The sequence below is a fragment of the Cucurbita moschata genome, unplaced genomic scaffold (assembly GCF_002738365.1).
Source record: "Cucurbita moschata cultivar Rifu unplaced genomic scaffold, Cmos_1.0 Cmo_Scf00001, whole genome shotgun sequence".
NCBI classification, from domain to species: Eukaryota; Viridiplantae; Streptophyta; class Magnoliopsida; order Cucurbitales; family Cucurbitaceae; genus Cucurbita; species Cucurbita moschata.
The window spans coordinates 7,027,078-7,055,033 of NW_019268517.1; the positions used below are offsets into that span (position 1 = coordinate 7,027,078).

The 27,956-nt window shown below is 34.5% G+C and overlaps 2 protein-coding genes and 3 non-coding genes across 5 annotated transcripts; 2 read left to right on the top strand and 3 right to left on the bottom strand.

Moving 5' to 3' along the window:
- Nucleotides 1-2,133: 2,133 nt before the first annotated feature.
- Nucleotides 2,134-2,205, bottom strand: TRNAW-CCA. Its single transcript has one exon. It is a non-coding gene; the product is annotated as a tRNA-Trp (tRNA).
- A 5,703-nt stretch (nt 2,206-7,908) lies between these two features.
- On the top strand, nt 7,909-8,556 carry LOC111448805 (14 kDa proline-rich protein DC2.15-like). Its single transcript, XM_023088567.1, has one exon. The coding sequence runs from the start codon at nt 7,963-7,965 to the stop codon at nt 8,371-8,373; it is 411 nt and encodes a 136-aa protein (XP_022944335.1). The 5' UTR covers nt 7,909-7,962; the 3' UTR covers nt 8,374-8,556.
- Nucleotides 8,557-17,854: 9,298 nt separating this feature from the next.
- Nucleotides 17,855-17,926, bottom strand: TRNAW-CCA. Its single transcript has one exon. It is a non-coding gene; the product is annotated as a tRNA-Trp (tRNA).
- A 57-nt stretch (nt 17,927-17,983) lies between these two features.
- TRNAW-CCA lies at nt 17,984-18,055 on the bottom strand. Its single transcript has one exon. It is a non-coding gene; the product is annotated as a tRNA-Trp (tRNA).
- A 4,941-nt stretch (nt 18,056-22,996) lies between these two features.
- LOC111447971 (36.4 kDa proline-rich protein-like) lies at nt 22,997-23,987 on the top strand. The gene has a single exon (XM_023087391.1). It carries the CDS (start codon nt 23,058-23,060, stop codon nt 23,796-23,798), a length of 741 nt encoding a protein of 246 aa, XP_022943159.1. The 5' UTR covers nt 22,997-23,057; the 3' UTR covers nt 23,799-23,987.
- The last annotated feature ends 3,969 nt before the right edge of the window (nt 23,988-27,956 follow it).

Sequence of the window (27,956 nt, forward strand, 5' to 3'; positions counted from 1 at the left end):
GAGAGAGTTTTATATAGTTTAAGTATGTTGACGGTATGATTTTAGTTTATTAAAGAGTTGTTGTTAATGATTTACATGTATGTTTAATTAGCTACTTTACATACATAGTTGTTCTCTTATTCGAGAGAAGAGGGAGCAATGAAATCCTCTTTAATACTCTAGTTCCATAGCAAGGAGACTTGAAAGACAATAGAAGGGTTAGGAATAATTCTTCTCTTACGGCCTTGTTAATAGAAATTACAACGATTACGATTAAGAAAATAATTACCATTCATGACGCTCGGTAGTGGGCTTGAGAATCTATTAAAAGGAATTAAAATTTACCACAAAACTCAACAACTTATCTATTTAATCTCTCTGAGCCGAACCTTCATTATAGTTGATTTTCTCGTGGAACTAAAATCTACCACAAAACTCAACAACTTATCTATTTAATCTCTCTGAGCCGAACCTTCATTATAGTTGATTTTCTCATCATTTACAACGATTATGGAAATAATTACCATTCATGACCCTCGGTTTAATCTCTGCCCTTCATTATAGTTGATTTTCTCATCATTTACAACGATTATGGAAATAATTACCATTCATGACCCTCGATTTAATCTCTCTCAGCCGAACCTTCATTATAGTTGATTTTCTCATCATTTACAACGATTATGGAAATAATTACCATTCATGACCCTCGATTTAATCTCTCTGAGCCGAACCTTCATTATAGTTGATTTTCTCATCATTTACAATGATTATGAAAATAATTACCATTCATGACCCTCGGTTTAATCTCTCTGAGCCCTTCATTATAGTTGATTTTCTCATCATTTACAACGATTATGGAAATAATTACCATTCATGATCCTCGATTTAATCTCTCTGAGCCGAACCTTCATTATAGTTGATTTTCTCATCATTTACAACGATTATGGAAATAATTATCATTCATGACCCTCGGTAATGGGCTTGAGAATCTATTAAAAGGAACTAAAATTTACCACAAAACTCAACAACTTATCTATTTAATCTCTTTGAGCCGAACCTTCATTAGAGTTGATTTTCTCATCATTTTCTCATTATAGTTGATTTTCTCATCATTTTCTGTTGAACCTTCATTAGAGTTGATTTTCTCATCTCTGTTGAACCTTCATTATAGTTGATTTTCTCATCATTCTCGAACCTTCATTATAGTTGATTTTCTCATCATTTTCGAACCTTCATTATAGTTGATTTTCTCATCATTTTCTGTTGAACTAGTTGATTTTCTCATCATTCATTCTCGAACCTTCATTATAGTTGATTTTCTCATCATTGATTTTCTCATCATTTTCTGTTTTTCGACAGTAGTGACACTCTGTTTTAGTTTTGTTTAAATAGTTAAAATCTCATTCACACGCTGCTCCACATCACCGAGATCCGGATTACTTTAGTGGAATTGAACATAGTTTATAATATAAGATTAAAATTAGAAAATAGTAAAAATAACCCAACATGAATGAAATGAATCAAACACACACAACCTTCTGATCTGGAGTCAGACTCGATTCGACGGCTCGTCAATAGATCACAAATTTTGAAAAATTGAGCCCAACGTAAATCGAAAACGCAACCTTCGGATCCCATGATATTTAATTCGACGGCTCGTAAACAGATGACGGATAAATTGAACCCAACGTGAATCAAACACGCAACCCATTGCCTCGTCAACAGATCACAGATTTAAAAAGTGTCATATATACACTGCTACGATTAACCCAACGTGAATCAAACACGCAACCCATTGCCTCGTCAACAGATCACAGATTTAAAAAGTGTCATATATACACTGCTACGATTAACCCAACGTGAATCAAACACGCAACCCATTGCCTCGTCAACAGATCACAGATTTAAAAAGTGTCATATATACACTGCTACGATTAACCTAACGTGAATCGAACACGCAACCTCGCAACCTTCTGATCGTCATACATACACTGCTACGATTAACCCAACGTGAATCGAACACGCAACCTCGCAACCTTCTGATCGTCATACATACACTGCTACGATTAACCCAACGTGAATCGAACACGCAACCTCGCAACCTTCTGATCGTCATACATACACTTCTACGATTAAAATTAGCAAATAGTAAATTGAACCCAACGTGATTCGAACACGCAACCTTTTGATCTGGAGTCAGACGCGCTACCATTGCGCCATGGATCCCATGATATTTAATTCAATGGCTCGTCAACAGGTCACAGATTTTGAAACTGTCATACACACACTGCTCCGCTAGAGGTAGACGCGCTACCACTGCGCTATGGATCCCATGATATTTATTGGAACGGCTCCTTAACAAATCACAGATTTTGAAAGTGTCTGGATTGTTTCAGTGGAATTGAACATAGTTTATAATGTAAGACTAAAATTAGTCAATAGTAAATTGAACCCAAGGTGAATCAAACACACAACCTAAAAATTAGTCAATAGTAAATTGAACCCAAAGTGAATCAAACACACAACCTTCTGATCTTGAGTCAGACGTGCTACCTTTGCGTCATGGATCCCATAATATTTAATGGAACGGCTCCTCAACAACACATCACAGGTTTTGAAAGTGTCATTCACACACTGCTCCACATCACTCGGATTGCTTTAGTGGAATTGAACCTTTTGATGTGGAGTTAGATGCGCTACCATTGCACTATGGATCCCATGATATATAATGAAACGACTCCTCAATAGATGTGGAGTTAGATGCGCTACCATTGCTCTATGGATCCCATGATATATGATATGGAGTTAGATGCGCTACCATTGCACTATGGATCCCATGATATATAATGAAACGACTCCTCAATAGATGTGGAGTTAGATGCGCTACCATTGCTCTATGGATCCCATGATATATGATGTGGAGTTAGATGCGCTACCACGCTACCATTGCACTATAGATCCCATGCTATATAATGAAACAACTTTTCCACATCACCTGATTGCTTTAGTGGTAGCAACATTAATGAAATTGAACATGAACATAGTTTATAATATAAGATTTTAAAATTATCCTATAATAAATTAAACCCAACATAAATCAAACACACAACCTTTTGATTTAAAGTCAAACATACTACCATTGCATCATAAATCCCTTTATTTTTAATAAAAGGGCTCCTCCATACATCACAGATTTTAGACCAATAGCAAATTGAATCCAACATGAATCGAACACGCAACTTCTAATATGCAGTCAGATACGCTACCGTTGCACCATGGATCTCTTGATTTTTAGTGGAAGGGCTCCTCAGTACATCACAGATATTGCAGGTGCAATTCACACACTATTCCACACAGTAACACCACAAATCTTACGGGTGCCCGTAACATCACAGATCTATCTTTAAGGTCACCAAAATACTCGACAGAGGTAATGATATGCATGAATCTCTAGAGAACGACTCTAAAGATTTTTACAATGGAGATCTCTTCCACCTTTTTGTCTAACGAATGAATGTTAGTGATGATAATTGTCAAATTCATGGCAAAGTCGTCTACCGATTCACATTTCTTTTTGCGGATATTCTCGAAATGGCTCTTCAAACTTTGCACTTTTGTTTTCTTGAACCCACACCTACATTCATTGTTTGTAGCATCTCTCATGTTGTCTTTGTCTATTCCTTCTTTTTCGATATGAGAAGGAAGTTCTCCAGGATTGCTAAGAGTCATCTTGTCGTTATACTTCTAGATGTCGTTACCATGCTTGATGGTGTCCTACACGCCTTGTGTTTGTAGAATAACATACATATTTATCGACCATGCTGCATAGTTACTCTTTGTGGGTAACTCCTAGTGGAGCATTACACTCTCCTCCTTTCTGCTTTTTATTGTTGTCACATCTTTTCCGATGACATTTTTGTAGCAACAAAATTTGTTTCGGTATCCTAGCATTGATACTAGATGTTGGTTTTGACCCTTGATCAAAGTAGACCGAAAAAGAATAATTTGAGGAAAAAGTTTTTTTTTTTTTTTTTTTTAAGTGAAAAACCTTAATCACTCTACTTTTCGATTATTTTTTGTTGTTGTGAAGAGAGCTTACATCGGGAGAGAAAACATTAACAGTTCTACTAAGCTTACTCCACCGACAATTCTCCTCAAGATGTTTCACAAATAATTTCTTTTATTAAGTTAAGCTTATGTCACAGAAATCTCATGATGAACCATCCGCTCACTCAAAGAACTAACCACTGGACCTTTGACTGAAATTTGAGAAAAAATTAACCTACGAACGATCATGAAACCGACATCAAACGCTTGACCTTGTGAAAATGACTCGAATTTTGTTTAAGTGGATGATTGAGAAACTTCGAATTAAAAAAAAAAAGATTTAATATCTAACTAGAGGAGTGAAAATTTGTGATACTTCAAAAAGAGTACACATGTACTGAAACCACATTGGAATGAGAGTGATCGTGAATTAAAAAATGCTTATAAGAATTAGTTTAAGTAGATAAAGAAATTTTGTTTAATGTTTAAAAGAAAAGAGACTTCGAATGAAAATTTGTGACATCCAAGTAAAGGAGAGACAAATGAATGAACTAAGACCATATTTGAATGAAAACGATCACAAAGATATGATGACTAAAAAGGATTTAAAAGAATTGAAAGGTACTATAAATTAGAAGAAGATGCACATTCTTTTTTGGTAGCTCAATCATAGAAAGTCCAAAGTTAAACATATTTTGCTTGGAACAATTCTTTGGTGGATGACATTTTTAAAATTTTTCTATAATGCATGTGAGTGAGAACAAAATATGTTGAAAAAACTTAGATGGGTCCGTAGAAATAGATTTGCTCTTAGAAGCGAGAAACAGTAATATGAACATGTCGCAGGAGATGTACGGAAATATTAGAGTACGCAGATGCCGAATTCAGATGAGCTGTAACCCTATTTTTTAGGTGATTGGGTTAACCCCACAAATTTAACACAAACTAAACCAAAAAAATAAAATTAAATAGTCCAAATTATTAGAAAGTAGTAGAATAAGCAACCTAAATGGGAAAGATTTTAAAGTAAATGATAAACATAAAGGAAAGTTAATATTAAACCTAAATTGAATAGGGACATACATATGAAACATCAAGTCTTGTCTTTTTTACCCAACACGTGGTTGCTTGTGTGTAAAACATATTGATTGTGATGAGTTGTAATGGCACCGAGTACTGAAATTAGGGTGCGTGGGAAAGAGAATTATGGAATACGAAGAGATTGATGAACAAGTGGAGGCAAGGCATGCATGAAAACACTTCTTTGTGATTCATCGTTTCTGCAAAGGATGTAATGTTGCGATTGCTCTATTAAAGATTGGAAAGGCATAGCACCAAAGAAGAGCTTCAAATTCCATAATCCAAAAGTCTATGGATCAAGACTTCTGGGGCATTTCTTTTTTGTCTTATTAATTCTATAATTCTAGGGTATTATCCCTTGAAAATCTAATTTAAAATAATTATTAATTCCACCTCTTTTTTAAGTTTAAATTTACTTTAATTTTAAAAAATTAAGTTTATTTGGACCAAATTAATTATGAACTTCATATTTTATCAATATTATAGAAATATTAATTAATGAAAATGTGCGTATCTTAACCCATACTCGAAGATTTGAATCTCTAATCCAACTGGTCGAATTTAAAAAAAAAATAATAATAATAATAAAATATATGGATATTAATTTCTTGTGTGTCAATTTCATTTCGTTTTTTATTTGTATTTTAATTTATTAGTCGTAATGGTCCCTAACGAAAATAACTGGTACGAACCGTTATAGCATTTTCATCGATAGTTGACATGTATATTCATTGTTCAATAATTTATTTAACGCGTAAAGAAAAATATAATATGAAACTTATACCAATATATATAATTTAACCTAAACACAATTTTTTAATTATAATTTGTACTATTGAAATTTAAGTTGAGTGATTAACATGCAAAACTACCATATTTGAATAGTTGAAGAGAAATTATTGGTAGAATTAATATGGCTTTTTTTGGGATTGATTAATTATGAACAATAAAGGAAATATAATGTTTTTGAATGGATCAAATCTTGAAGGTTTGACTTTATATGGTTGCAAGTGGGGAACAAAGTTTAAATTACGAGTCAAAAAAAGGAAGAAATAAAAGTCGTTAAATTGACTAATTTATGTTTTTATATTTTATTATAAGATATATTGGTTGACGAAGTTGTTGGATGTGTGACACACCTCTATTGCCTTGTCCATTAGTTTGACTTTTTTTTTTTTTTAAGTAAATTGTCTTGGAGTGATGCCTTCCAATTTTTCTAAGTTCATCCTTTTTTTTATATAATATTTTAATTACAAACTCTCTAATTTCGATTTAAAATATTAAAATTTTATATCGGTGAGACAATAAATAGTTTTCCATCAATCAAATCATACTAGTTGATTATTTTTTGTCCTTTCGATTAATTATTCAAATCATACTATGGACTTACATATTCAATTTAAAAATAAGAAATAAAAAGTACCATCAACGTGAGAAAAGAAACACTAACATGAATTTCAGTACCAAGATGAGAACCCTGAACTACCTATGAAAAAAAATGATGCATACTACTATCATAACTTAGCTTCCATGGCCATTCCAAAATCACTATTATACGTGCAGGGGCGTTTTACCTTTACCTAAAATATAAGGGTAACCTTTACCTAAAATACAAGGGTAATATGTGGGTTGAATATTTTAAGAAATACTCGATAAGTAACTCTATTGTTGGAGTGAGATAATGCAAACACATACATACATGACGAAACATATCCTTTAAAACAACATAGCATGACATTGAGCTCTTTCCAGTCTAGGCAGGGTTGGATTTGTGGTATTTTCCAACACACAGCCTACGCACGCGCACATCGACTCACAAAGGCGAACTAGTATACATACCCCTAAGGCTTGACTCATTGGTTAAATGTGCTGACGCGTCGCTCAACACACGGAGGGAAAGACTCACATGATATCATGACAAACATAAATATCGAAAATACACATATGTACTAACATAACATAATGGAGAAGTATCACGATGCACATGAGATACATAAATGCATGAGGTCCTATGGCTTAAAATCTTAACATAGAGTAAGATTCATTTTATTTTTTCTTTTATTCATGTCGTAGTACACATATGAGACATGTATGCATAGTACTCATTATTGCTTTCACCATACATCATTATTAGTATAATATAATCTATAATATGGTTTTACACGACATAACATCACATATATAACATTTCATACCATACATATCATGGTATAATAGGACATCACATACATACATAACATGACATTATAGGTCATCACATAACATGACATATCTTATCTTATAATCATTTTCATCGTAATTAAAATTTAAATGACTATCACTCAATCTTAGTCTTGTGTTTTAAAAGATAGAATAGTTATATCATATACTAATACGAATATATATCACAAGAATTTGTTATATTTTGACAAAAAAAAACTCTATAGATTATTGTTCTTTACCTGCTTGTCTTGAAGGGCTCTATCAAATATCAACTATCATTCATGTGGGACGTTCCTTAATTTTTTCCAACCATTCATACCACAATAATTTCTTTTAATAAATATTGGATATCTTATTATCAAACCTATTTTTTTTTGACGCCATTTGACATTTTTATAAAATTTTAAAAAAAGACAGAATAATTAAAAACACATCCCTCCCAACTTTATTCTTCAAAACTTAATAAAGTAAATGAAAAAATTGGATGTTTCATATCCACCAATTTATAAGGATTTTTTTTTTTGGTTAAATACAACAAATTCCCAAACCCCATCTATAAAAACCCTAACCATTCTCATAATTCTTCACAAGCCATCACACAAATCTACAAACCCTTCAATATCTCTCTACAAACCCTTCAATATCTCTCCACCAATGACTTCCAAGCTCTCCTCATCCACTGCCCTCCTCCTCCTCCTCAACCTCCTCTTCTTCACTATGGTCAGCTCCACCTATGTCCCTTGCCCACCGCCGCCACCCAGGCACCACAAGCCCACCCCGTCAAGGCAGCCACCATCACTCCCCAAGTGCCCTAGGGACACCCTCAAGCTTGGTGTTTGTGCCGACTTACTGGACGGTCTAGTGCACGTAGTGATCGGCTCACCACCAAAGTCCCCATGCTGCACCCTAATCCAAGGCCTTGTTGACTTGGAAGCTGCTGTGTGCCTTTGCACTGCGGTGAAGGCTAGAGCCTTGGGTCTCAATATTGACCTCTCAGTTTCCCTCAGCTTGCTTTTGAACTACTGTGGAAAGAAGGTTCCGTCTGGCTTCCAATGCCCTGCTTGAAACCAAATCCTTTAATTACCCTTTATGGTTTGTTCTTCAATTTTCCATTTCCAATGTCGTGTTAAATAATCAGTTTGGTCGTATGTCCTGTTGTGATGGGTTTGGAAATCTTCTCAGAACTCCCCCATCTTTTTATAGTTTCATTATAATGCAGTGTAACATAATGGTACACAGTTTTTTTTTTCAAATAAACAACGTTGTTTGTCTCTTCTTGTGTCTTATTACAAATTTGAGAATGCATATGTTTCAAACCACAAATCTTGTTTCACCTATGTTACTTGCATGGAATCATAGTAAACCCTTAGCTTTAAAATTTTGATGACCAGAGTAATATTAACACTGAAGTTTTAAATAACAATGTTGACGAAATATGTAGAGATCTCAATTTAATGAAAATATGGATATGGATGTGGATGTGGATGTAACAACCCAAGCCCACCTCTAGCAAATACTATCCGCTTTGGCCCATTACATATTGCCATCAGTCTCACGGTTCTAAAATATGTATGGAAGATGTTTCTACATTCTTATAAGGAATGCTTCGTTCTCTTCAACAACCGACGTGGGATTTCACAATCCACCCCCTTGGGGGCCTAGTGTCTTTGTTGGCATACCGCTCAGTCTGGCTCTAATACCATTTGTAATACCCCAAGCTCACCGTTAGCAGATATTATTTGTTTTGGGCTATTACGTATCGCCGTCATTCTCACAGTTTTAAAACGTGTCTGTTAGAGAGGTTTCCACAGTCTTATAAAAAATGCTTCTTTTTTTTGTTCAACTTAATTGGGATCTCATAATCAATGGACACTTTTGAAAAAATTATAAGAATATTTAAACCGTCTATAGGAATTTACTATTTGAAACGAGGAAGAGGATTATTACTAATATTATGAGTTGATATTGTTATTAAATATAAGGTCAATTTTTATACAATATGATTAAAAAGTGGATTTGGTTGATAATATTAGATATTAACGTATAAATGAAAAAAGAATATAATGGTCCGTGTCAATACTCTTTGTCAAGGTCAATAGAAAGCAAATTGTAGAGATAATTCATACATTTTTCCTTTTCTTTTATTTGTTTATTTATTTATAGATCAAACTTTAATTTTAATTTTGAAAAGATGATGAATAATACCTAGTTCACTAACTTGGGCAATTAATTTTTTTCTAATTATTATTAATTACCACCTTTTAATAATATTTGAATTTTTAACCATTAAAATTTATATTAATTACATCATTAGATGCCTCTATCTCTCGAGTTAATAATAAGTATTTTAATATATTTAAAATCGTAAAATAGTTTCTTTTCTTATTAATTTAATTTATTATTATTTTTGTTTTATATATACTTTTTTCAAAATTATCTATTGTTATTGACATTTCCATAAAATCGAAACTTCCATATTTTTGTCAACATTAACATTTTAAACATTAATGTTAAGTAACTAATTTTGATATCTAACCTATCGACTATAACTTAAATAGAAAATGGAACTATCATGATTTCATTTCCATGGCCTGTATAGTGACGCTACATGGTTGTCTTACCTTCACCTAAAAAAAATAGCACTTGGTTTGAGAATTAAAAAAAATACTCAGTAGGTAATCACACTATTGCGGTCGAAAAATGCAAACACATGCAACGGCCTCTACTTTTCAGTTTGGACAGAGTTGAATGTGTAATATTTCTCTACACATGCACACATAGATCCACCAAGCAGAGTCGTATACGTATCCTTTAAGCCTACTTATCAGGCTAGCTTACACTCACATTGGCAGAAGCTATGGAGGGAAAGGAGCGTGCATAATATCACGACGTACATGATATCGTAGTTTATGTAGCGTAATATGGAGGTTCATGCATCATACAACATTAATATCACAACATAGTTACATAACATAACATAATTATATCATAGTACAACTTATAATGTAACATAAACATAACATAAAATACGTTGAACAATCATGAAAAATTCGTCATTCATACATCATACAAGTCATTAAAGCAAGCCAACATTAAAGCCATTTCTTAAGCAAAGTTATTAAGGTATGGAAATTTAGAGTATCTTTGTTTAAGACCTATGGTGATGGATTGTTGAGTTATTCTTAGATATATTTATATTTTAACTCTCTCCTTTCTCCCCGAGAGTTGAAGCCTCAAGAAAAACAGCCCAATAAATAGTTTATACTCTCAATTGTTCTCCATGCATTAAACTTATCATGTCAAGTTTGAATAGTTCATGATACTATGGAGTTCCGTTGACTTCTGGACGTCGTTACAGATTAGCTTGAACAGAGGGTCCAGGGGAGAGCCCTAGGGATTCACACTCGCACGTGTGGATCTTGTGTAGAGAAGTACTACATATCCAATTTGTTCGAGACTAAAGGTCACCCCTAGATGAGCTAGAGCTAGATCCCAAGAGCATGATTGCATGTGTTTGCATCAACATGACCCCTATAGTGGGGTCACTTACTAAGTATTCTTCGAAATACTCAGGCTGTGTGCCACATATCACTTTTCAGGTAAAGGCAAGACACCCATGTACGGATGACGGCATTATCGAAAATAGAGACTGTGGCACGTGCATAGGGTAGTTGCATATTTAAATTCTTAGTCTTAGGTAAGTATAGGATGTTTGCATTTTATTATTTAAATTATTTCATTTGTAATTGTTTTTGTTTTAATTTTAAATCTCAGCGTTATGTTTTGAAACCCGTAAGACTGACAATGTGTTCTAGCAGTTTGAAGTGTTCTGAATGTGTTTTAAATTTTCCGTTATTTATTATGAGTATCTAAGAGTTATATTCCACATTTAAGAGATAAGCATGAGAGTAGTGACTCTGAGTATGTAGAAATTTAGGGTCGTTACATAAAACATTAACTTGAGACTAAAGGAGAAGCTAAACCTTAATGGGAATGAGTGAATGAAAAATAAAATACGAGAAACACCAAACCGAATAAAATAAGGTAACAAATTTAAATTTGTTACCCATGCAGTATTAGAAAGCCATGACAAAGGGATGAACTTAGAGTCAAGGTCGAGGCCTAAGCCATCGAGGCTAGAAATAAGTCACTTTGGTCGAGTTGAAAAAATCTCGATAAATAGCTTTACCGAGTAAGCCTAGGTCGAGGCAAACACCTTCATCCAAGTCTATGATGAATCTCGCTGCCTTCTTTGTCTTAATGTACACCATTAGGATTGAGAAACATCTACGTTTACTGTCACCATATTTGTGCATCATCCTACAACATGAACGATGCACAAGATGCCTTATGGTCATCTAAACTCTTCATAGATGAAATATCATCTCCATCAATGATAGCCATAACTCTACCATGGTTAGGTCCTTAGAGGTCCTATTAATGATACGAAGGTTGTTGTAACGGAACCCAAGAAAAAAAAAAAAGAAAAGAAAAAAGGGGGTGAGGGGGTCGTCGGCAGAATTGAAAACTCCAGCGAACGCCGGAGTTTTCGCTCGCACATGACTCACAAAGGGCGGCTGAAGGCTGGGATGCCACAGAAATCGACTCCGACCTTCAGCCACCCCAAAACGACCTGCAAAGAACAAAAAATAGAGAAAAACGAAGAGGAACAGAAAAATTCGACGAAACTCCAGCGAGGCCAAACCATACGAAATCGACGTCAAAACTTCCATTTTACGCAACAAAAGTAATCCCAGAACCTTTTACACACATCAGGGTAGATTTAGACGAATCCTATGCGTTAAACACCATCGACAAGGGAGACGGAACGTCGGATTTCCAAACTTCTCCAGATCCGGGAATGTGAGGCCTTTACAAACCAGATCTATACCAAAAAAAGGGTTAAGGGGAAGAAGAGACTCGGGAAGGGAGGAAAAAGGAGGGAAAAAAGACGTCGAAACGACGTTGACGAGGAGAGAGAAAAGTCACCGAAAAAGCGTGCAGGCAACCGGGTGAAGAAGACGAAGTCCGACCCGAGGGCCGGATCTCGTGACCCGAACTGAACCTAATCACCTTAGGTCAGCCCAGTACCCGACGGTTCTCGCGGCCCAGTCGCTTCAGCCCAAAACGCTTAAGCCCAGTTACGGCCCAACCCGATAGCCTCGACCCGAGACCCGCAAGCCCAGTCCAACGCCAACACACCCAGCCCAGCCCACCTACATTTTTCCTTCAGCCGGGCCGGCCTGTCACTCGCGAACAACCCAAGACCCGCGAATGACCCAAGACCCGCAAGTGATCCGATAACCCGCGCGTCAACCCGAGACCCCTGCACACACGTCGCCCTCTGATTGTGCCACGTGGCACGTCAGTAGCGTGGCTCCCTCGGCTCCAGCGACTCAATCGGCTCGGTGGCGGCTTCTCGGTTCCGGCAGCTTATTCGGCTCGAGAAACCTATTTTCAGTCCGTTTGTCACCATTTCGACCCTCCCGGACTTAGTTTCGGCCATGTTTAAGGTAAAATAGATTATTTTAAAGTCGTATTTTACAAATTCAAGCTGGGAATTAATTATGCTTGTGAAATACTAATGAAAGTGACGAATGAGCCAATAGGAACCAACCACGAACGGAAGCGTAGAACGTTCACGAGGAGCTAGGAGCTTACGTTATATTCTAGGGAGTACTTCGGCTAATGCCTATCAAGTAAGTGGCTCACCCCTCATAGGTTACGCGTTATTTGTTGTATGTTGGCACGTGCTTGTAGATTTGCACGTGTCATTAAATTGTATGCTAGTTTAATGTGCTTAAGTACGAACTCATGTGAACGTGAATGTATGCTACGTATGCTGCTTAGTTTGATGTGATATGTTATGCATGTGATGATATGTTGTTCTTGAATTATTATGGCATGATTGTATGAAATATTTGAATGTAAACAGCATGAATTGTTGACATGAAACATGGTAAACTGTCTGGAATCATAACTCCGAAGTTAACTCCGAATCGGCTTCCTCCACCTTCGTTCTTTCTTTTTCTTCTTTCTTCTTCCTTATTCCTTTTTATTCTCCAAATTGGCATTGGCTAGAGATAAAAAAAAATAATAGAATGAAGTAAAAATCCAACCATATGCTTATAAACTTGCAATAATCAACTAAGAGCTGAAAATCTAGATGAATTCTTGGATATCACAAAATGTACGAAGATTGAAAGAAGAAGAATTCAATTGATTGATTTGAAACAGGAGAGTTCATCCGGTAATTGAACTACACGAAGGTGAGCACTCTTCAATAAGGGAAGGAGTGTCAGCAGAGAAAAAATAAACAGAAACAATCCTAATGATACATAAATACACACAAAGATTTTAACTAAATACATAAAAAATTATGTCTAGATCATAATTTACCTATTCCTAAATTGTACCAACTATAGTGCACGTGTGAGTCAGCCATGTAAGACAAAACACTATGTTAGTTGACAACACTACCGCGTTAGGTGTATCTCAACATAGTATCTCATGAAAAACATTATAGATCACTAGCTATTGTGCCTATTTGTGCATTCCTATAAGACCAAATTCAGACTCAGACAGAGAGGTTACGTAGTTAAGTCGAATGAAGCAATAGGTGTAGGGGATTCAGCAGCTACAGCGGCCCCGCCTTACTCGGGAATCAAGACTAAGACAGGAGCAGGTAAAGTCAAGCTCTTAAAGAAGGAGGTAAATCGAATAATTTTTCATTTTAACACCACTTATTTATTCTGTAATTGGATCTCTCAACCTAGTATGATTCACAACACAATTAAACCACATATTGAAGAAAACATGATGCATCTCTCAACCTACTATGATTGACAACACAATTAAGCAAACCACATATTTAAGAAAACATGATGTATCGTACAACTGACCAAACATACATTCTAAATTTTGTGTACCCATGATTCTAATAAGGTTACTTATCTTAAAAGATAGTTTAAAATAGAACTAGTTTCCCCCAAAAACATCCTCGCCATTAAGTACATATATAATTTCTAATTGAAAATTTTTAAACACATTGAGACTGCAAGCTTACCCAACAATGACCTATAAGAGTCACTCAAAATATTTCTTTTCTTGGAAGAGCTCGATATCTGTTGGTTTGTCTAACGGTTAAGAATGAGAAATATAAATGAGATCGAAAATACTATCTTCATTAATGTTCACTTTCGATCTTTCATTAAACAAGATACAAGCTACCAACTAACTCTCAGAAATAAGAGAAAATATACTACTAACCCACTTCTGACAATAAGATAAAATATGCAACCAACCAACTCCTAAAACTAAGATAAAATATATTACCAACAAACTCCTACCAATAATGAAAAAGAATACAGAATTCTAACTCGTTACAACTGTATAAAATATATTCAACAACTAATTATTATACAACAAAATATATTCCACTAATATCTTCATGTCAATTACACTCAACTTGTCCTTTAGAAAATCAAATTGTTGTTTCTCAAACTTTATTGAAAACATCTGCCAATTACATTTTAGTCGAAACATACCATGGTTTGATGATTTCAGCTGATAACTTTTCTCAAACTATATGACAATCTATTTTAATGTGCTTCGTACGTTCGTGAAAAATTGAATTGATTGTTATATGCAATGTTGCTTGATTATCACAATACAACAAAGCTGGTAAAGACAAAACTTTCAAGTCTTGAAAAATGTATCTTAGTCAATCTAATCCTAAACAAGTATTTTTCATAGCTCAATACTTCTAATGATGATCTGGATTTTTATACTTCCAAGAAATAATTGAATTTTCCAAGAAGATGTAATACTTAGAAATAGATCTTTTGGAAGTTCAACAACTACCCGAGTAGTCAGAATCACAATATTCTTGTAATCTCAAGTTGTTTTTAGATGGTAGTAGATGTCCTTACCACGTGGACCTTTTATGTATCTCAGAACTCGAAGAGTTACCTCCCAATGTGGTTTTCTTGGTTCATTCATAAATTGACTAAGCATACAAACTGAATACACTATGTCAGACCTAGTAACAGTTAAATATATTAACCTGTCAATCAACTGTTTGTATTTGCTCGGATCATTCAACTTCTCTCCTTTTTTCAAGAAAGTTTTAGATTTTGCTCTATAGGAAATTTTCCTAGACGTGCTCCTGTAAAACTTGTGTCTTGAAGAATGTCTAAAGCATACTTCCTTTGAGACATAAAAATTCATTTTGTAGATCGAGAAAATTCAATCCCTAGAAAATATTTCAAAGTCCCTAAATCTTTTATAATGAATTTTTCGAGTAAACAAGTCTTGAGATGTTGAATTTCTTTGAGATCATTGTCTGTCAACACAATATCATCAACATTGATAAGAACTGCAGTGAAAGAAATACCTCTACTCTTAGTAAATAAGGAGTAATCTGCTTTTAACTGAATGTAGCCTGCATTTTGTATAGTGGAAGAGAATATGGAGAACCAATGGAGAGAAACCTATTTTAACTCATAAAGAGATTTATGTAGCCGACATACTGAATTCTCCCTTGTCGGCGAAGACTTGATGGTAAACACATGTAGACTTCCTCGTCTAGATTACCATGGAGAAAGACATTTTGAACATCCAACTAATGAGGGAATCCTTTTCAAGCAACGGAATGTAGTAAGTTTCGCTATAGGAGAAAATGTTTATTTGTAATCAATACCTTTAACCTGAGTGTATCCTTTGATACTAGTCGAACTTTATAATGTTAACAGAACCATCAGAATAGTATTTAATCTTGTGCACCCAACAACAACCAATAGCTTTATGACTAGGTGGTAGAGGAACGAGAGACCAAGTGTGATTATGTTCCAAAGCTGCAATTTCAGCATTCATAGCCTTCTGCCATAATGGGTTGCCAGTTGCCTCATCGTAGGTTTTAAGTTCTGTATGGGCTATAATAAGAGCTAGAAAAGTAAGTTGAGTAGGAAAAAAAAAAGAGAATGAAAGGTAATGATGAAAGGGATACATTGTACCCGTGCTGGGACTTGAGCTAGAGGTTAAATGATTAGGTGCAAAAGACATGTTATAATCATTATGTCAAGCTGGAGACTGTTTGGTAGGAGTAGAACGTCGGAGTGGAACTGATGTGTCAGATGAGATAGGATTAGAATTAGTGGGTGAATCTGGAGAATGAATAGAAGATGAAGGAGATGAAGAAATAGGAGAAAAATGGATGTTTGAGTATATGATGAATCCTGGAGTGGTAAAATGGGAGTTGAAGGAGTTAATGTGAAAGTTTGCGAAGCTGATGAAAAAAGAAAATCATCTTCATGAATTGAACATCATGACTGATAAAGAAGTTGTGAGATTGTATGTCATACAACTTGTAGCCTTTGTGACCACTAGGATATCCTACGAAAACACAATGAATTGCTCGAGGTTCAAATTTTTAGTTAGGATGTACTACAGTTGCATAATATTTATAGCAAAAACTCTAAGATGATGAAACATAGGTGGTCGTTTGTAGAGTGCTTCAAAGGGTGTATTGTTAGATAAAAATGGTGATGGTATTCTATTTATAAGATAAACTGTAGTTAAAATGCACTCTCCTAGAAAATTAAGTGGAACCTGTAACTGAAATAAAAGAAACCTAGCTACATTTAGAGTACGACGATTCTTACGTTCTACAAGTTCATTTTGTTGTGAAGTATAGACACAAGTGCGCTAAGTAAAAAATTGTTATAAAGATAGGAACTCAGTCTCATTGTCTGATTGTAATATCTTGATAGTAGTATGAAATTGGATTTGAACAAATTTAACAAACTTCACTAACAAATAATGTACTTCTGATTTATGTTGTATAAGAAAAACCCAAGTACATCGAGGAAAATCATCAACAATTGTGAGAGAAAATGCAAAGCAGAATGGGTAGGAATTTTATGAGGTCCCCAAATGATGTACTTCTGATTTATGTTGTATAAGAAACATCACACTGTAACAAATCAAAGGCATAATGTGTTGTTAATGATTTTCTTGGAAAAGATAACCTAGTTTGTTTTGTTAATGGGCAAATACTACAGTTATGAGAAAAAGTAGCATTATTAAGATGCAATTGATCAACTATAAATTTAACACAAGAATCTTGATAGAAGGTGACACAACATTTAAAGTTATTGATAAGTTTTGGAGACACATAAAACATTATTTAATTATTAAGGATGCAATTGTCAAATAAGCACATCAACCATATTTGCAATATATTTGAACCCAATATGAATCAATCACACAACCTTCTGATCTGGAGTCAAACACGCTACCATTTCACCATGGACCCCATGATATTTAATGAAACAACTCCTCTTATCAAAAATTTTGAAAGTGTCATTCACACACTACTCCACATCATCGAGATTGCTTTAGTGGTAGCAACATTAATTTGATCGAACAAGCAACCTTTTGATCTGGTGTCAAACAAACGCACTACTATTGCACCATGGATCCCATGATATTTGATGGAACGACTCCTCAACAGATCACAGATTTTGAATTGCTTTAGTGGATTAATTGAACCCAACGTGAATCAAACACGCAACCTTCTAATCTGGAGTCAAACGCGCTACCATTGCGCCATGGATCCCATGATATTTGATGGAACGACTCCTCAGCAGATCATAGATTTTGAAAGTGTCACAATTGAACCCAACGTGAATCAAACACGCAACCTTCTGATCTGGAGTCAGACGCGCTACCATTGCGCCATGGATCCCATGATATTTTATGGAACGACTCCTCAACATATTGCAGATTTTGAAAGTGTCATTCACACAATTCTCCACATCACCCAAATTGCTTTAGTGGAATTGAATACCGTTTATAATATAAGATTATTATAATATAAGATTAAAATTATCCAATAATAACTTGAATCCAATATGAATCAAACACGCAACCTTCTTGATCTAGAGTCAAACATGCTACCATTGCACCATGGATCTCATGATATTTAATGCAATGGCAAATTGAACATAGTTTATAATATAAGATTAAAATTATCCAATAGTAACTTAAACTCAACATGAATCAAACACGCAACTTCTAATCTGGAGTCAGACACGCTACTATTGCGCCATGGATTCCATAATTTTTAATGGAATGGCTCCTCAGTACATCACAGATATTGCGGATGCATTTCACGCACTATTCCACACAGTAACATCACAAATCTTGCGGGTGCTCGTAACATCACAGATCTATCATTAAGGTCACCAAAATGCTCAAAATGAATCTCTGGACAACGACTCTAAAGGTTTTTTACAATGGAGACAGTGATAATAATTGTCAACTTCATTTTTCTTCATGCGGATATTCTCGAAATCGCTCTTCAAGCTTTGCACTTTTGTTTTCTTGAACCCACACCTACATGCATTGTTTGTAGCATCTCTCATGCTGTCTTTGTCGATTCCTTCTTTTTCGACATGAGAAGGAAGTGCTCCAGGATTGCTTGGTATAGGTAATAAGTGTCCTCCTGTCATTTCTACTTTTTATTGTTGTCACATCTTCTAATATGACTTTTTGTAGCAACAAAATTTGTTCTGGAATACTAGCTTTTTTTTTTTTTTTTATACTAGATGTTGGTTTTGACCCTTAATCGAAGTAGACCGAAGCAACATAAGCATAAAGAACAATTTGTGGGGAAAGTTTTTTTTTTTTTTTGAAGTGAAAACATTTAAGCACTACCCTTTTCAATTCAATGCACTCCCCTTTTCAATTCTTTTTGTTGGTGAATTAAGCTTACATCTCAAAACTATTTATAGAAGAGAAACCATGACAGTTTTCCCTAAAGATCAATACCGCTAACCATTCTCTTAGAGTAGTTTCACAAATAATTTCCTTTATTAAGTCAAGTTTATGTCACATAAACCTTATCTGACGAACCATCCACTCACTCAAAGAATAACCCACTCGAACTTTGACTGAAATTCGCGAAAAAATTAACATGGGAATGATCATGAAACCGACATCAAACGCCCGACCTTGTGAAAAAGACTTGTACTGAAATGTCAAAAAAAAATTAGATAGAGACTATTGAGAACAAGGGAGATCTTTAAGAGACAAGCACGATCAAAGAACAAGCCAAAAAAAAAATGAGGATAGATCATGCAAGAGAGAGCCAAGCCGAGTTGTGCAGCACCGCCATGTCTGTGAGAACAAAATTGAAATCAACTCTTATACCAACCTTGACCAACATGATAATTTAGATAAGGGGAACCAATAATATAGAAATGTTAGTTTAAGTGGATGATTGAGAAACTTGGAATTAAAAAAAAAATTAGATTTAAAAGATATGATGACTAAAAAGGATTTAAAAGAATTGAAAGGTACTATAAATACCCTGAAGATGCATATTTCTTTTCGGTAGCTTAATCATAGAAAGTCTAAAGTTAGGCATATTTTTTCTTGGAACAATTCTATGGTAGATGATCTTTGAAATTTTTCTATGATGTATGTGAGCGAGAACAAAAACATGTTGAAAAAACTCAGGTTGGTCCGTGGAAATAGTTTTTACTCTTAAAAAAAAGAAATAGTAATATGAACATGTCGCGGGAGATGTAGAGAAATATTAGAGTACACAGATGTCAAATTCAGGAGGGAGATATTAGGATCTATGCAGGGATATTATCAAAAACTTCTAAAGTAGATATTCGGTGATTTGAGTCATTCTTACGAAAGTTAGATTAAGATTCATAATTCTCTATATGAGGGTGAACGAGGCTAAGGAGGCAGAGAACCATAGCCCTCAATTTATAATATAATTGTTGAATTTTCCATGATCCCTAAGATTAAGATTAATGTGTCAGTGTATACTCAACTGATCCCACCTCTAACTGGAAGCTTATATGCTCTAATTAGACCACTTGTTTTACCAATGAATAACAGTACATATAATTTTCTATTTAAATTTGTTACCCATTTAAAAGTTAATTCAATTAATTCTAACACCCCAACCTACAAACCTAAATGCTATATGTACAGCCAACCTAAATTTTAGACCTAAAACCATTTATTTATTCATATTCATTAGAATCGAATTATATTAGACATTATTATTGTCATAAATTAGAGAGTAAAAATTTAAACTTTCCACTCAAACAAAAGAATAAGTACTTCTCATATTGTTCTAAAGTTCTTATACAAATCTCTACCAATAATATTTCACTCTTTATCGGGAACGGATGTTCTGTTTAGTCCATGTTTTTATATTTTAAGTATACTTTTTCACACAATATAACCTATTTAATATAAATCTAACTATATTTCAAAAAATTGAGTAAGTTAAGTGTTATGCCTAAACCCTAAAACTATGATTAAAAAAAAAACAATAGAAAAATAAAAATGAAAAGACAAAATCGATAAGGGTGCACATGGGTTGTGTTGGAAATTCTTTTTGAACCAACTCGAAATTTCGAGTTGATTATCCGAGCAATCCTTATAGAGTTCACAACCCAATCCACCCCAAATTGAATCGGGTTGGGTTAGGTTATCAAGTTTTTTTTAATAATTTAAAAAATACATAATATATATCACATTAATAACTAAAATTTCATAAAATTCAAATATAAAAAATTAACTGACACATCTGCTACCAAAGTTAAATGCTTTTAGTCCTTTTAAAAAGTAGGATAGAGTTTAGGAGGAGTAACCTATTTTTGGGTTAGTTTGGTTAACTCCACAAAATATATATATATATATATATACTAGAATGGAGTTTTTTTTATTTTTTCAAAAATTTAACCCACCTAAACAGAAAATATATATATATAAACCCGCAAATTGAATCGAATTTTTCGATTTTTAAAAAATCTAACTCAATTTAAACCGAAAAATATATAACACAATCTAGTCTACATAATTTGAGTTAAATGGTTGGAACACCAAGATCACTATTTAAAAATTACAATAACCAACCTAAATGGGAAAGATTTTAAAGTAAATGATAAACATAAAGGAAAGTTAATATTAAACCTAAATTGAATAGGGACATACATATGAAACATCAAGTCTTGTCTTTTTTACCCAACACGTGGTTGCTTGTGTGTAAAACATATTGATTGTGATGAGTTGTAATGGCACCGAGTACTGAAATTAGGGTGCGTGGGAAAGAGAATTATGGAATACGAAGAGATTGATGAACAAGTGGAGGCAAGGCATGCATGAAAACCTGTGCGAATCTTGTACAGTTTCTGATATCAGAATGGTTCACGGATTGTACTGACCCTAACTCACGGACATGTCTTTGGAATTCTCAATTGACCAGCAAATTTCCAACAACTTCAAGTTTTTATTTTCTCCACCATCAAAAGCAAACAAACAAAAAAAAAGCCCTAGATTTTGCTTCCCAACTGGGTATGTGCACCTTTGGCCGAGAAACAAAGATATTGATCTCCTTGGAAATCAAGAGTTGTTCTCAAATCAAAGATGAAGATATTCAACAGATGTTCAAATGTGGATAACCATCAAATTTAACTTCTCTACAAGCTTGATCTTGATCGTTGTCAGCTTTGTAGATACTGTCCGCTTTAACCCATTTCGTATCGCCGTCAACCTTGCAGATATTATCTGCTTTAGTCCATTATGTATCGTCATAAGCCTCGTAGATATTGTCCACTTTAACCCTTTATGCATTATCGTCATCTAACTATTTTAAAACGCGTCGGTTAAGAAGAGATTTCATCCCATATAAGAAATATTTTCTTTTCGTATAATCTTGATCGTTGTCAGCTTTGTAGATACTGTCCGCTTTAACCCATTTCGTATCGCCGTCAACCTTGCAGATATTATCTGCTTTAGTCCATTATGTATCGTCATAAGCCTCGTAGATATTGTCCACTTTAACCCTTTATGCATTATCGTCATCTAACTATTTTAAAACGCGTCGGTTAAGAAGAGATTTCATCCCATATAAGAAATATTTTCTTTTCGTATAACTATTTTAAAACGCGTCGGTTAAGAAGAGATTTCATCCCATATAAGAAATATTTTCTTTTCGTATAATCTTGATCGTTGTCAGCTTTGTAGATACTGTCCGCTTTAACCCATTTCGTATCGCCGTCAACCTTGCAGATATTATCTGCTTTAGTCCATTATGTATCGTCATAAGCCTCGTAGATATTGTCCACTTTAACCCTTTATGCATTATCGTCATCTAACTATTTTAAAACGCGTCGGTTAAGAAGAGATTTCATCCCATATAAGAAATATTTTCTTTTCGTATAAGTAGTTATATAGTGAAAAAAAGTAAGGAACAAAATATCATATATATTAATACTTTAAAAAGTCTAAAAATGTGAAATGCTTAGTAATCAATTTAAATACTTTTTTAAAAAATAATGTGTAGAAATTATGACTTCCACATTCCCATTTAAGCCCATTTTTGGTTCGTTTTTCAATAATAATAAGTAAGAATATGAATCAAGAAATTATTACCAAGCATTTCATACAAAACAAAAGGTTTCTAATTATCGCAATTTATATATTTTTTTTTTTAAAGAAGAACATAAAAAAATTTAGCCCATTTAATAATTATTGTGAAAATATAGCACAATTAAAAAAAAAAATTAATTATGGAAGTAGAATTTTGAAGAGGTCTAGTGATTGGAATCATTCACGGGTTGCTTAGTCACAATCCCGGCTCTATATAATCCCAACACATCGCACCCTCCAAAGTACAATTTTATATCAACTTTTTGCATCTCCAAAGAACCCTAACCATGGCTTCCAAATCTTCAGCCATGTTCTTCATCCTCTTAATCTCCATGGCCTTATCATTGCCACCAATTTACGCTTGTACTCCTTGCACCCAGCCCCACCCTCCTTACCCGCCCTACCACCGCCCTTCCCACCCTAAAATTCCACATCCAAAACCCCACCATCCACCCCACCATGGTGGAGGTGGAGGCGGAGGAGGCGGCGGTGGTGGCAGCCGTGGAGGAGGTGGTGGAGGTGGGGGAGGTGGTAGTCGAGGAGGTGGTGGCGGTGGAGGTGGAGGTGGAGGGGGAGGTCATCAACACCCACCTATTGTGATTCCCCCACCAGTGATCACCCCTTCACCACCATCCACCACTTACCCTCCTTACACTGGCCCTCCTCCAAGCGGCGGAGGTGGTGGTGGTGGAGGAGGAGGAGGAGGAGGAGGCGGAGGAAGTGGTGGTTCAGGTTCAGGGCAATACCCACCGCCTCCAGCTCAACCAACATGTCCAATAGATGCATTGAAGCTAGGGTTATGTGTGGATGTGCTTGGAGGGTTGGTGCATATTGGGTTAGGGAATCCAGTGGAGAATGCATGCTGTCCAGTGCTTGGAGGGCTGTTGGAGCTTGAAGCAGCCATATGTCTATGCACAACTTTAAGGATTAAGCTTTTGAATCTCAATATATTCATTCCTTTGGCCCTTCAAGCGCTCATCACTTGTGGCAAGAACCCTCCGCCAGGCTTTGTTTGTCCTCCACTTTAGAAATGTGTTATGAGTTTGGGATGATTGTTAGCTGTTGTTAATGTTGTTGTAGGTTGTGTTTGATGGGTTTTAATTAACAACTTTTGGGTCTTTTTTGTAGCATTGATCCTTTGGTTTTTTGCTTTTGCATGTCATTGATATAATTTCTCATTTACTAATGAGATCATGATTTAGAACAATTTCTGATTATATGTCTCTCTCAAATTTGCTATTTTTGAGTTGAAATTGATTATCCTTTTCTCTCTATAATCATCAAAGTTGGTATGTTTTTTTGGCTAACATGCACTCATGAACTTTGATTTTACACTAAACTTTCATTTGCCTTTTTGTGAAGAAAGGAAAGCTTTGATGATAAGCAAAAGAAACTATTTGATTTTTTGTTTTAAATTCCGAAAAAGACAACAAAAAAGAGTGAAAATAGAGATGAGAATGGTTGAGACCCTAAAACAAATGCAAATACAGTAACTCTTTACACAATATGCGACCATTTAACTTATTTTACTGAAATGAATCAATTATCGTGCGGTGTATAAATTGTAATCTTGCGAGATTTTACTCGAACTAGTACACATTAACACGGAATAATCAAGCCTCATTTATCGTAGTCTCATTAATTGGCATCATATCTATCATAATATTACATGTCATTTATTCACATTCATGCATGAAATCTCGTAACTATAAATTTTCAAAGAACATTATAAATGGATGTACAATCGTCACATATTATATCATACAATATCATTCATACATATTAACCTTACCCTAAAATCAAGTTACTTACCTCAAAATTATATATTATATCATATAATATCATTCATACATATTCAACCTTATCCTAAAAACAAGCTACTTACCTCAAAATCACATATTATATCATATAATATCATTCATACATTCAACCTTATCCCTAAAATGAAGCTAGCTACTTATCTCAAAATCACATATTATATCATATAATATCATTCATACATTCAACCTTACCCCTAAAATGAAGCTAGCTACTTACCTCAAAATCACATATTATATCATATAATATCATTCATACATATCTAACCTTACCCTAAAACCAAGCTACTTACCTCAATATTAAATTCCAACAATTATCAAATTCACCTACAATAAAAAAAGAAAAAAAAAAGACCAAGAGGGCCTGAGTCAAACTCGATCAAATATCGACAGACAAGATTCTACAATTAGGTGCTAGTTCATACATGAAAAAAAAAATAATAATAAAGTCAGATTTTTTTTTTATAATTAATATATATATATATATATATTAATTTTAACTCATCCTACGAGATAAAGCTCAAAAAGCAGTTTCAATTAGCCACTAATAAAATTAGGATTTTCTCTTTCAAATCTTAAAAAAAAAAAATCAACTAAGTTGTCAAAAGGAACCAAATTGGACCTATTAAGATGACTCACGTCTCCTACCCCTAGATGGGCACGGGAGTGGAGCTCATTGATGATTTTCTCATTCTTCCTTTGGCAAACGTGATTTAAGTTCAATCCTTTTTCATGTTACAATCGTATAACAATGCAAACATTCGATTTAGATGAACATAGAAAAATAGGAGAGAGAAAATGTAAGGAGGAATATTAATAGAAAGATTTGTATGGATGACTTCATGTAAGTACACCAATAGATAACACAGTATACATCTTCAAACCACTAAAGAGTATGTATATGGTTCAGTTTATTATATATAGTTTTATTAAGTTTAATAATCTATCATATACAACTATCTACCATATATAGCTTTACTGGACATAGTTTTTTAGTATAAAGCTACTATTGATGACAATATATTTTATATGTCATTTACTATATATAGTTTTAATATGTATAATTGTTAACTAAGCTATAAATAAGCAGTCAACGACTATCACCGTCTTCACTCCATCATACCAATTAAGGTTTTGGATAAACTCAATTTTCCAACATCAACAAATTTTGTCACATGTCTCCTAGATTTCTTGTACACTATGCTGATACTTCCCTTTCGTCGAGCCCCGAGGTTCAAAAGTTGTATGACACTCTGACTATCTGTATAAAGAATCTTCTCGCGCTGCTTCTTGCCTAATTCTTCTAGATAGTCAGTCATCCATATCATCTTCTTTCCAACTTCAGCTATTACCACGTACTCAGCCTCAATAGATGAAAGAGCAACAAAATTCAGAAGTCTAGACATCCAACTCATCCCATCATCCATGGTTTGCTCCCACTTGGTTGTATCCTCCAACTGTAGCGCATCTTCAAGGACTCTGGTTCCCCTTCATCAGTCAACACAATATATAGTCTAATGAAGGTACATACCTATATGGTACTCAGATAGTTTGATGACCTTCTCAACACTTGTTCAAGTGTCACTTAATCCACCTCTAATTCCCCAACAACAGTTTCAGAAGTTTCTTAAGTACTTGCTATAACATCACTAGGTGAATTTTTTCGCAACTCAACCTCAACTCCCACTTGTTTCGTTGTCCTGGAACCTTTTTTCTTTTTGTCCTTGTACAAGAAATTTTCATCAAGTCATGTCACAATGTCTCAGGATTATTCTATTATTGTCATTTCAAAATCAATCCCGGAATATGAATCATCGCCTATGAAGTAGCACTTCACAGCCTCAGTGTCAAGCTTGTCTCTTTTTTCTGGAACAACATTGAACATACGTAATGCAGCAAAAAATTCTCAAGTGAGAGCACTTGAGTTCTTTTCCAATCCATACTTTTTTTTTTGACAATTTGAACTCCAAGGATATTGACGATCCTCTATTGATCAAATAAGTTGTTGTATTCATAGCATTAACCCAAAATGTCTTTGGTATTCCAGAATGAATCCTCATGTCTTTGCTCGCTCATTCAATTGATTAGGCCCTCAAGGAGGGTGGATTTGGTGAGGTCCCATATCGATTGGAGAAAAGAACGAGTGACAGCGAAATGTTGGGCCCTGAAAAAGGGTGGATTGTGTGATCCCACATTGGTTGGAGAGGAGAACGAAACATTCTTTATAAGGGTGTGGAAATCTCTCCCTAGCAAATGCGTTTTAAAAACCTTGAGGAAAACCCCCGAAAAGAAAAGTCCAAAGAAGACAGTATCTGCTAGCGAGGGGCTTGAGCCGTTACAGTGAGTCAACTACAACACCTATTCAATCATTTTCTAAATTCTTTTAGAAGTCTAAGAAATTCATCACATGTCCACATACTTTTGTATACTATTTTTTATTGGTTCAAAATTGGTTTTTTGATAACTTTGTTTAGTTTGAGATTCGATATTTGGAATATCCTTTAATTTATTATTTGTTGAGAGAGTGCAACACTAGAGGCTTTCAAATCGTACTCCGATCACTATGTCACTTTTGGATTTAAAGAGGAGTATCGAAATTAAAAGACAAATATTGGGCGCCTAAAGAAGGCCAATACGTGCCTTGGGTAAAAACGATCAAGGGACAATGCACAAATCGAAGACTTGAGTAGGTTAAGAGTCGAATATTGAGCAACGTAGAGCGCATTGAATCCCTAGATAAAATTATCAAGGGTTGATATATGATTAATTCATTGGAGTCTGAGTGAACTTGTCAGTGGTTGCATAGATGTGACATGCGTATGATACATATATAAGTATAATTCGTAAACTGAGCATCTTGTATGTGTTATATATCTAACTTGTCTGTCAAAAATATACTAATTGTAAATGATATTGTTTGCTATTTGGTGACTCTTTTTAAGTGTGAGCTACTTAGTATACATTATGCAATAACTCACCAATATATTCCCTATATTTTTCATAGATAAATATGATTATGACAATATTGGTAATGCAAAGGAGAAGATACGAGAAAAGAGAACATAAATAGTCATGTTTAACTTTTAGTAGTTGGTTTAGTTGAGAACTTACCGTACGAGATGGTTCATTCTTTTATTGGGTTCGGTAATAAACTTACTTCGGTTTTGATATTGGGTTACTTGAGTTGTTTATCTTCCTTTTGAGTTTGTAAAAATTAGTTCGGTTTTGGTAAATTGAAGTTAACTTACTAGTTAATGAATTTGAGTTGGTGACTCGAGTAACTCATATAAAGTTCACACCTTAAATTGGGCGGTAAAGATTTTATTTTTTTAATTATTTAAAAAAATTATACTTAGAATTTGTTTGGAT